Below are 12224 nucleotides of genomic sequence, written 5' to 3' on the forward strand. Positions count from 1 at the left end.
AACCTGTATGTTCTTATGGACCAGAGCTTCATGTTCCAGTTTTTAATAATCAGGCCCAGTGCTCTGAATGCAGATAATAAGTGAACATTTGCTATAGGATTTCTTTATGTGAACAGTAAAATCTGGTTGATATGGGTAACGGTGCCATTTATGCTCCAGTCACCATAAGCCATCCACAATATTAATTATTATTTATCCAGGTTTAGTAGTGAAGGGGTTAAAGAGTCAGATGTCTAGAGGCGGCTGTAGAAAAATGCCAGGAATCCCTCCAGAGAGGATGGTTTTTGACATTCATTTCCAGTACGGGTTGGTATGCACTTTGAGGACACACATACAAAAGCTAAACAAGATCCAGTTCATAAAACGGAGATCAACATACTTGCCAAAGTAAGCAGTTAAATAGTACATTACACCATAACCTCCTGGTAAAGGTTACTGTATAGTTAGGCCCCTTTCACACTGGGGCGGGAGGAGCGTCGGCAGTAAAGCGCCGCTATTATTAGCGGCGCTTTAGACCCCTTTCACACTGGGGCGATTTGCAGGCGATATTGCGCTAAAATTAGTGCCTGCAAACCGACCTAAATCAGCCACTGCTGTGCCTCCAGTGTGAAAGCTCAAGGGCTTTCACACTGGAGCTGTGCACTAGCAGGACAGGAAAAAAGTCCTGCTAGCAGCATCTTCGGATCGGTGAAGGAGCGGTGTATACACCGCTCCTGCCCATTGAAATCAATGGGATAGCGTGGCTATACCGCCGGCAAAGCGCCTCTGCAGAGGTGGTTTTTAACCCTTTCACGCCCGCTAGCGGGGCTGTAAATCCACCCCGCTAGCAGCCAAATACCGCCCCTAAAACGAGGGTAAATCGCTGCTAATAATAGCGGCGCTTTACCGCCGATGCACCTCCTGCCCCAGTGTGAAAGGGGCCTTACCGTCGTTTTAGCGGCGGTATACGGCCGCTGGCGGGGCGGATTTACAGCCCCGCTAGCGGGCATGAAAGGGTTAAAAACCACCTCTGCAGAGGCGCTTTGCCGGCGGTATAGCCACGCTATCCCATTGATTTCGGTATACACCACTCCTTCACCGCTCCGAAGATGCTGCTAGCAGGACTTTTTTTCCTGTCCTGCTAGCGCACCACTCCAGTGTGAAAGCCCTCGAGCTTTCACACTGGAGACACAGCAGTGGCTGTTTCAGGTTTCAGGCAAACCGCCCCAGTGTGAAAGGGGCCTTATAGGAAGACTTTTTTTTTTTTTTTGGGGGAATGGGGGAGCAGACAGAATTCAGGAACCAGTCAGTCCAATAAAGAAGCCAGGAAATACTTTTAGGCCGGATTCAAATCTGTGCTTTGTGGCAACCTATGCATTTTCTGCAATGTACAGTAATACACAAAACTGACTGCAGTGCAATGCCGCATCATTCATTTTGAGTAGCACCCAAACATGCCTTGCCAGGGCACCACAACCCGCTTTAAACAGTGCAGATGGTTTAAAATACCCATTGCAATACATTAACAGTCCATTTAAAATGACTGGGCTGCCTTAAAGTGATTCTAAAAAAGGTAAAAATGCTTTTAATACCAAACAAGTCATATTTGCCTGCTCTGTGTAATGGTTTTGCACAGAGCAGCCCCGATCCTCCTCTTCGAGTCCCCTGGCTCCTACATTTTTCCGAGTGCCCCCATAGTGCATGCTCGCTCCCGAGCCCTGCTCTGTGTGTCCGCAAGACACACAGAATGGGGCTTGGCCCTGTCCCCTGCTCCATCTTAACTGGCTGCGATTGACAGCAGCCAGAGCCAATGAGAAGGCAGAGAGCCTGGAAAGCAGCTGCTCTCATGCACATCGCTGGATGGAAATTAGACTCAGGTGATTTTTTAGGAGTGCTGGGGGCAAGGAGGAGGAGGGGAGGGGGGGGGGGCATGGGGAATAGCTACATACTACAGTTTTTTTTTTACCTTCATGCATAAGAATGCATGAAGGTAAAAAACCTTCTGCCTGTACAACCAGTTTAAAGCAGAACCAAATAGGATAGGAGCACCACAAACTGAAAATGCTATTTATTCATTTTTAATATTCAAAACAAACTCCCCCAAGCAAGTGAATATACCTTCCTATGTATTTACTGAGGGTAGCAGCATACGGATCAAAAATAGTTAATGTAGATTAAGACAGTAAAGTTCTGGTTTAAAGTGATATTAAAGTCCCTCGCCGGCACTCCTGGCTCCTCCCAACAGCAAGCAGCTCTGTGCGTCCATTCATACACAGAGCAGCGGCTCAGCCCCGCTCCTCCTTGGCTTACTGACTTTGATTGACAGCAGCGGGAACCAATGGCACCTGCTGCTGTCTCAGCCAATAATGAGAAGGCAGAGTCCCGGACAGCGAGGCACTCGTGCACATCAATGGAGCCCAGGTAAGTATTAGGGGGGCTGCTGCACACAGAAGGTTTTTTTAATCGGAATGCATTAAGATAAAAAAAAAAAAAAAAAAACTTCTGCCTTTAGAACTACTTTAATGCAATGAAAGTTTAGGTGTGCGCGGTAACACACTGCAACTGTGAATCCTGTCCCGGTGACATTGTCACAGACAGAAAATTAAAGGAATCTCCCAAATGTGGACAGATACAGAAATAAAACCCAGTCTGAGGTTCTAATAAAAAAAAATAATAATAATATATCAGTAGTACATTTAAAAAATCTGAGCATCAGACAGATGAAGAAATGGGGGAACATGTCCCCCCTTCCTGTCTATTTGACTGGTGTGAGTGAGGAAGGTTTACAATCTCAATCAGGATTTTACTGATGTCCCCATAGGGAGGCTTTCTGTTGTCCAGGCGATGGGTGTCAGACAGTAGAGGAAGAGAAGAAAAATCTCTTCAGGGGAAACAGAGAACAGCCTTATGCCGCGTACACATGAGCGGAATTTCCGTCGGAAAAATCTTGGATGGTTTTTCCGAGGGAATTCCGCTCAAGCTTGGCTTGCATACACACGGTCACACAAAAGTTTGCTGAACTTTCGACCGTCAAGAACGTGGTGACATACAACACTATGAGCAGCCGAGAAAATGAAGTTCAATGTTTCTGAGCATGCGTCGAATTGTTTCCGAGCATGCGTGATTTTTTTTTTGTCGTCGGAATTACTACAGTCAGCAGCTACAAATACTGCAGCTGCTGACATAATAAATCGGACACTTACCTGTCCCAGGATCCAGCGATGCGGGGGAACGAAGCCCTGTTCGTCTCCCCCTCCTCTGCGGCGCCAGCATGGTCATTGCAGGCACGTACTATGCATGCGCTAGCCACGCTGCGACTGGCCGTGCAATCATCTGGGACCTGTGACGTGTCCCAGATGATTGCCGTGAGGGAGGGAGGAGAGGTGATCTTCCTTCCGGCGCCACAGTGGCTGGGGAGGAAGTGGGAGCTGCAACCCTCTAGAAAGAGGGTTTTCACCCCCCCCCCCCAAAAAAAAAAAAAAAATTACATGCCAAATGTGGCATGTCAGGGGGTCACCTTCCCTTAAAGCGGAAGTTCACTTTTTGAGTGGAACTATGTTTTAACCACCCCTGCCAGCGTTAAATGGTTTGTCTCATCCATGTAAACTGATACATTCTGTGGAAGAGATTGTGCTTTTAAAAAAACAGACTTTCTTGCCAGATAGAAGAAACTTTAAAAAAGGAAACGGATACAGCCATCACAAGAATTGGTAAGCCGCAATATAATAAGTTTGTTTTTGGGTTTAATGCGCATAAAAAAAAAAAAAAAATACAATCTGCCAGCCGGTTTATGCAACGTATACTTTATGTATATGGATGCATAATATAAAAATGGAAAAAGTTTACATAAGGAATAACATTTTCCTACGCACAGATGGCTTCCTGTTCAGTAAACGAACAGAAGAAAAATTCCTGTTGCTTTCAAGCCTGCTTGTAGTTTAACACAGCAGCAAAAATAGAACAGAGCTGCACAGGAAGACTGTAGGATTGCCAAATAGCTCATTGTCTTACAGGCATATTTGTGAATGTTTTCAGCAGCTCTTTTTGTTTCAATAATGGGGTCAGGAAGATCAGAACACAGAATATTGTGAGCGGTTCTATGGAGAACACAACGAATTATGAGCAGTTAAAGTGCCTTCAGAAAAAGTCTTCAGAACATATCTATACATATAAGAACGCGGGCTAGGCAGAGAGCGGTTTTGCAGATTGTGGGATATATTTGGATTCCTCAGATCCCGTGAGTCATTCGCCCACATACTGCACATCTGAATCATACACCAAGCAAAACAAGCTGTCAGGAAGCATAAAAGCTTTTATATTCTAGCGATGAGCAAATCAGTCACACGATGCAGAATATGCGATATGGAGGAATGAGCCGTGTAAATGTTACAAAGACATGGCCGCCATCATCATACACTACAGTGAGCATATCATTGCACACAATCCAGATCTTCATTTTACAGCACTTCTGTGCCTTTTATAAGATCAGGTCATCCAAAACTGATATTTTAATATTGGAAAACCCACTGGCTTTTTAGATCTCTTAGATGGTCTCCCTGCCATTGTTTCTGGCCACACGTCAACCTACATTGGCGTTGTGGTGGTTCCCAGTCCTGTAGCATTCCTCATATTTCTGTATATAGTAATAAAACAGAAAGGCATTTCCTCTTGGTGTTGGTGGAAGCTTCTTGAACCCTCAGGAAGGACTCCCTCTCTGCTCTCTTCCTCAGTGCTCCACTCTCCCTTTCTTGGCTCTCCTTTAAAGCGTCTCTGCTGCTACAATAAAAATGCACAACAAAATCCTCCCCTCAAAGTAGAGAGTCCATATTTACCTACTGAGCCACCAGGATCTGCACCGAATTGCAGAGATACAGCCAACTGAGGAATCTTCAGCATCTGGCACACTTCCAGAAATGCCAGGTGCCCAATTTCCAGCTTTGATCCGCCAGCCCAGGGGTCTCCAAACTTTCTAAACAAAAGGGCCAGTTTACTGTCCAGACTTCAGGACCATTGGAAGTAGAAAATGTCCTGACATCAGTGGGAGTAAACAAACGCCCCATCTTTGGTGTCAGTGAGAGGAACACTGCCCCATCATTGGTATCATTGGGTGGGAAGACTCATGCCTTGTCATTGGCGTCACTGGAAGGAACTGTGCCCCATTGTTGGTGTCATTGAAGGAATTGTGCCCCTTCCTTGGTGTCATTTGGAGGAATTGTGCCCCATTGTTCGTGTAAAAGGATGAAATATTGCCCCAAAGGCCGGCTAAAGGAAAGCAAAGGGCCACAGTCGGAGACCAATTGCCCCAGCCCTTATGTTATTCCTGTGTCCTGCAGCGATGTAGGGGCCCCTAGCAGGAACCAAAGAGCGCAGAAAGTGGTCGGTCATCTAAAAGTGTCAGATTCTAAAGATTCTTCAGGAAGTTGTATTTCTGCAATAACTACAATAAGGACAGTCCTGATTTTCAGTTGCTTTAAATTATCACACTACGTATGGCCCCTTTTTCTCTACTCCATCCTCAGTGATGTAGTCCATTGTATTGTGACCCCTTGTCTCTCCCAACTTCCTTTTTTACCAGCCTGCTTCTGCTCCCCTGCTTTGCATCCATTCTTCCCCAGGTTAATCTGTACTTGCGCTTCATTTCTATCCACTATGCTCCTTATCAATGTTATCAACACCTACCTCCTTCTGTGGCAGTTCAGCCCTTACTAATGTACTCAATACTTTCCCAAGTGGCACTTTCCAGTGGCAATCAGCTTCTATGCAAAGTGCCTCCACACCATCCCTCATCATCCTTATGTCTCCACTCTCGCCACTCTCCTCTTGTGTGCCCAAAAATAGTAAGCATAGCCCTCAAAGGGCTTCTGGGCAAGAACCATATTTGTCACCCTGCCCCCCCCCCCCCCTTCAATGACTGTCCAAGCATAAACACTTATGTATAAATAGATAGTATACAGTGCCTTAATAAAGTATTCATACCCCTTGAAAATGTCCACATTTTGGTCATGTTACAACCAAAAACGTAAATGTATTTTATTGGGCTTGTATATGCTAGACCAACACAGTGGCACATAATTGTGAAGTGGAAGGAAACTGATAAATGGTTTTCAATAAAAATGTAAAAAAAAAAAAAAAAGTGAAAAGTGTGGTGTGCATTTGCATTCAGCCCCCACCCCGAAGCAATACTTTGTACAACCACCTTCTGCTGCAATTACAGCTGTAAGTATTTTTGGGTATGTCATTACCAGATTGGATAGAGAGCCTCTGCAAACAGCAATTTTCAAATTTTGCAACAGATTCTCAATGGATTTAGGTCCCAACTTTGACTGGGCCAGTCTAACACATGAATATGCTTTGATCTAAACCAGGGATCTCCAAACTACACGTCCCATCAACTCTGATCAGCTTCCCTGTCCCTGCTGAAGAAAAGCATCCCCACGACATGATGCTGCCACCAGGTTTCAAGGAGGGGATGGTATGTTCAGGGAGATGTGCAGTATTAGTTTTCCGCCACACACAGAGCATCTTCTTCCACTTGTTTGCTGTGTCCCCCACATGGCTTCTCCCAAACTGCAAACGTGACTTCTTATGGCTTTCTTTCAACAATGGCTTACTTCTTGGCACTCTTCCATAAAGGCCAGATCTGTGAAGTGTACGACTAATAGTTGTGCTGTGTACAGATTCTCCCACCTGAGCTGTGGATCTCTGCAGCTCCTCCAGAGTTACTCTGATGCTGCTTCTCTGAATACTCTCCTTTCCCGGCCTGTCAGTTTAAGTGGACGACCATGTCTTGGTAGGTTTGACTTGGTAGCCATGTCATGGCTTGGTAGTTGTTCCCTACTCTTTCCATTTTCGGATGATGGATTGAACAGTGATCCGTTTAGATGTTCAAAGCTTGGGAAATTTTATTAAAACCTAACCCTGCTTTAAACTTCTCCACCTGGCTGGTGTGTTCCTTGGCCTTCATGATGCCGTTTGTTCACTAAGGTTCTCCAACAAACCTCTGAGGGCTTCACAGAATAGCTGTAGATTGAATTACACATAGGTGGACTCTATTTACTAATTATGTGACTGAAGGCAATTGGTTCCACTAGATTTTAGTTAGGGGTAACAGAGTAAGGCCCCCTTCACACAGGCTTTCCGATCAGGTCCGCCTATCAGTTTTGCAAGAGGACCTGATCGGACACTCAATTCACCTCTATGGAGCAGCAGATGTCAGCGGTGACATGATCCTCTCCACCAAATCCAGGCGATCCTATTTTCCATCCCTCTGGAGCAGGGATATGCAATTAGCGGACCTCCAGCTGTTGCAAAACTACAAGTCCCATTATGCTTTTGTCTTTGGGTGTCATGCTTGTGGCTGTCAGAGACTTGCTATGCCTCATGGGACTTGTAGTTCCGCAACAGCTGGAGGTCCACTAATTGCATATCCCTGCTCTGGAGGATCGGATGAGATAAGATGAAAAACAGACACGTTTTTATCTGATCTCCTCATAGAGGAGAGTGGGACTCTGACAGGTCAGTCTCTGCACAGTGAGCGGATACGGACCTGTCATCCGCCTGCTCAGCAGATCGATCCACCGCTGAGCAAGCAGAGTCCGTCAAACAGACAAGCCCATGTGAAAAGGGGCCTGAATACAAATGCATGCTACACTTTTCAGATATATATTTGTAAAAAAAAATTTGAAAACCATTTATCATTTTCCTTCAACTTTTTCACAATTATGTGCCACTTTGTGTTGGATTATCACATAAAACCCCAATTTACATTTATGGTTGCAACATGACAAAATGTGGAAAATTTCAAGGGGTATGAATACTTTTTCAAGGCACTGTAGTTAGACTTCAATTTTAGGACACCAGTCTGTACAAATGTTGCATCCTGCCCTATCTACCCAATGTTTAATCAGGTGTCCATCTTCTAAACTTTCAGCTCCCTCTGCCCAGCGTTTATACTGCCTCCATCCCTCACTGCCACTGGTCTCTTTTTTTCACCTCAGACATCTAACTGTAGAGTCTTCTAACACAGACTTTTGCAACATACACACGGGCGGACTTTCTGACCGGACTGGTCCAACGGACTTTTGACAGACTTCCGCCGGACTTTTTTTTTTTTACGAACGGACTTGCCTACACACGACCGGACTACGGACGGACTTGCCTACACACGACCGGACTACGGACGGACTTGCCTACACACGACCGGACTACGGACAGACTTGCCTACACACGACCGGACTACGGACAGACTTGCCTACACACGACCGGACTACGGACAGACTTGCCTACACACGACCGGACTACGGACAGACTTGCCTACACACGACCGGACTACGGACAGACTTGCCTACACACGACCGGACTACGGACAGACTTGCCTACACACGACCGGACTTTCCGGCAGACTATGTCCGCCGGTCTTCCTGACAGAGTTATGATGAACTTTCTGAATGAACGGAGTTGCCCACACACAAACAAGTCCGTTCATTTTGAACGTGACTCGGTTATGACGGGACTAGAAAAGGAAGTCAATCTTGCCACTTTTATCAGCGAGATGGACACCTTGCGAGCCCCGTCGTGGGGCATACCAGGCCCTTAGGTCTTGTATGGATTTTAAGGGGAACCCCTACGCCGAAAAAACGAATCTATACCAGACCCTTATCCGAGCACGCAGCCCGGCCGGTCAGGAAAGGGGGTGGGGACGAGCGAGCCCCCCCCCCCCCTGAACTGTACCAGGCCACATGCCCTCAACATGGGGGGGTGGGTGCTTTGGGGGAGGGGGTCACCCTGCGGCCCCCCCCACCCCAAAGCACCTTGTCCCCATGTTGATGAGGACAAGGGCCTCTTCCCAACAACCCTGGCCGTTGGTTGTCAGGGTCTGCGGGCGGCTTATCGGAATCCCGGAACCCCCTTTAATAAGGGGGCCCCCAGATCCCGGCCCCCCACCCTATCTGAATGAGTATGGGGTACATTGTACCCCTACCCATTCACCTAGGAAAAAAAAGTGTCAAAAAAAAAAAAAAAAAAAAAAAAAAAAAACACACTACAAAGTAATTTATTGGACAGCTCCAGGGGTCTTCTTTCGTAACGTCACAGTCCCGGGGCATGCTGGGACTGTGACGTCATAAGGAGCATGGTCACCACCTATACAAGTCGCTGCGCACCTCGCACACATCATTACAGCGGGAGAGAGCGTCGTGCCAACATCGGAAGAAGAGAAGAGGGAAGAAGACGACGCAGAAGTCCGGGCCACCGCTAGCAAAAAAGCGGCAGAAGAACCGGACACCGGGAGAAGGGATCGAACACCGGGAGAAGAATAGGACACCGGGAGAAGAGGCCGGAGAGAGTGGTGAAGTCGGAAGAAGACCCCCGGAGCTGTCCAATAAATTACTTTAAAAACCTGTGTAGTGTGTTTTTTTACTGACACTTTTTTTCCTAGGTGAATGGGTAGGGATACGATGTACCCCATACTCATTCACAGGGTGGGGGGCGGGATCTGGGGGCCCCCTTATTAAAGGGGGCTCCAGGATTCCGATAAGCCCCCCTCCCGCAGACCCCGACAACCAACGGCCAGGGTTGTCGGGAAGAGGCCCTTGTCCTAATCAACATGGGGACAAGGTGCTTTCGGGTGGGGGGGGGGGCCACAGGGCCCCCCCCTCCCCCAAAGCACCCACCCCCCCATGTTGAGGGCATGTGGCCTGGTACGGTTTGGGGGGGGGGCGCTCGCTCGTCCCCACCCCCTTTCCTGACCGGCCGGGCTGCGTGCTCCGATAAGGGTCTGGTATGGATTCAGGGGGGACACCCCACGCCGTTTTTTGGCATAGGGGGTTCCCCTTAAAATCCATACCAGACCTAGGGGACATCGTCGCCTCCGCCTCGCGCTCGCGGCAATAGGAAAATTTGTTTTTCCTATTGCAGCGAGAGATGTAGTACTGCCCTTGCGTCATATCTGGCCCGTCGGACCAGCGTACAGACGAACGGGCTTTTCGTTAGGAACTGAGTCCGGCGGAGTTACGACGTAAAGATATGAAGCAGTTTTCAAAGCTAAAGTCCGTCGGATTTCCGACCGAAACGGTCCGTCGGAAGTCCGATACAGCCCACACACGGTCGGATTGTCCGCTGGATTCGGTCCGTCGGACCAGTCCGGTTGGAAAGTCCGCCCGTGTGTACATGGCATTTCAGTACACGAGAATGATGTAGACACAGGCACATGAATTAGGTGACTTAGGGTATCTCATGCATGCCAGAGCTTCTCCTCTTATGTGGTCAAAAGTAGTAGGAATAGCCCTCAAAGGGCCCTTGGCAAGAACCATAATATGTATAAATAGAAAAGTATAGTTAGACTCCAATTTTCAGACAGTCTGCACTAATAGTGGGTTCTTCTCTGAAGCCCACACTGCCCCATCTACCTAATGTTTTCTCAGGTGTCCATCTTCTGAACTTTTAGCTCCCTCTGCCCAGAGTTCATACTACCAGTGATCTCATGCATGTCAGAGCCACTACAAAGCTCCTCTATGGCCAACCTGTTAAATGCAGTCCACCAACAGTAAAGCTGGGCCATACATGGGAAAAATCAAAAAGAACGAAGATTATGTGTCTCAACTGCAGGTGACCCAACCTGCAGATTTGTTCATTGGACTGGGCGACAGTCTCATGTCTAAAAATTCCAACGCACACGTTCCTGTAAGAATGGCTGTATGTCTAAGTGGGTGCTGAACCGTGAGCAATCAAAATGAGGAATGTCACCAGCACACCAGAAAATGGGTCTAAAGCTTTATATAGTGATCACATCATTACAGCAAACAGCAAAGTTTCAGAGCCTCACAGGACCCCTTCATCAGGCATGTCACGATCGGTAAATGTGATGCCACGTTCCCTTACGGGCACATCTTAAGTATAATTGCCCATTTAACTTGCGGTCGATAGGGGTGCTGTATGGGAATCCAGTACAAAGATTCCAACGTATTTTTCCCAACCCACACATTCCTGTCTAAGTGAGTGCTGAAATGACCACCGGCTGGAACCATAAGCAATTTAGAATGAGGAATGCAACCAGCACACCATGGGTCTCCAACAAAATGGGTCCAAACCTTTATTCAAACAGCAATGTTTTGGAGGCCCCAGGACCCCTTCATCAGAACCCATTTTTTGAAGCCCCATGGTGTGGTGTGCTGGTGGAATTCCTCAGTCTCATGTCTATGGCACAATTTGTCAACCCAGCCTGACTATTCTTTTAGAGAAAATGATCAGACAGATTCAGGAGAGCTGGGCATTCATGCTAGCTAGGCAAAAATATATTTTCAGAGTCATATTACACCCTATTGTGTAGCTAACACCTGAGCTCCACGGCCACCTTATTGATAGTCTCAGGGCAGCCTGGGCTGACCTTCTCATCCCACTTACCAAGAGACACCTCTGGCTAAGCAGTAGGGAAACGATTCTGTTATAATTATGAGGAAGGATAAACTTTGCCTGTATGATACAGTCTCCCTGAGAGAGACACATTCATAAAGATTTTACCATATACCGTATGTGGTACAGATATTCTCAGTGCTGGTTACCTCGCATTGGCTCCTTCACTGGAGATGAAATTGGAGTTTCTGCTTCAGGCGTGTCAAAGTTTCCCTCAGAGTCGGAACTGTGGAAGACAGTAAACCGGTTTTGTTAGATTCTTCTCATTGTTCCTAAAAGATAAAGCTCTCTTGTCTAATAAGAAACATCAGTTAGCGAACAGTGAACACTTCTAATTAGGGCCTAATTATGAGGAAGTGGAAAATTAAAAATAGTAAAATAAGTACCCATCTCAGCTGCAATCTTCGTCACCGGCCCGCGCTCACCAACTTGTCACTTGTAAACACAGAAGCTGGCAGAGGAAGTCTTCTGCACTGCAGTGCCCGCTTCCTCTGCCAGTTTCTGTGTTTACAAGTGACAACGCAGCTATTCAGACAGCCCAAGTGCAAAACTCTTTCTGCCCCATCCACATGGCACAGAGGAGGTGGTCAGCTGCACCCACCTTGCAGCAGATTTTTCCATGGCACTTTTAGGCGAGCACCAGCTGCTCTTCTACAGCAGCTCCTCTCTGCACCGCTCTGTACTGGGAAGGAAGATGGGGTTTTGGGGAGGGGGGGGGGGGGTTCTGGACCAGTGATGGGAAGGTAATTATTGGTTTTATGCTTGCCTTTTTGTTACCCACACCTGAGCCCTGTGCCATACGCATTCCTATGGCCTGTTTAATAGGCACTCTTGAA

At 47.2% G+C, this 12224-nt stretch overlaps 1 protein-coding gene across 5 annotated transcripts in view; it reads right to left on the minus strand.

Annotated features, from left to right (window-relative positions):
• Positions 1-12224, minus strand: part of TACC1 (transforming acidic coiled-coil containing protein 1) — a 159650-nt gene that overhangs the window by 85164 nt on the left and 62262 nt on the right. For all 5 annotated transcript variants that reach the window (XM_073622358.1, XM_073622356.1, XM_073622357.1 and 2 more), the window contains exon 2: positions 11538-11614. In XM_073622358.1, coding sequence (XP_073478459.1) covers positions 11538-11614 — 77 coding nt within the window. The remainder of the gene's footprint in view (positions 1-11537; positions 11615-12224) is intronic.

Source organism: Aquarana catesbeiana, linkage group LG03 (assembly GCF_042186555.1).
Source record: "Aquarana catesbeiana isolate 2022-GZ linkage group LG03, ASM4218655v1, whole genome shotgun sequence".
NCBI classification, from domain to species: domain Eukaryota; kingdom Metazoa; phylum Chordata; class Amphibia; order Anura; family Ranidae; genus Aquarana; species Aquarana catesbeiana.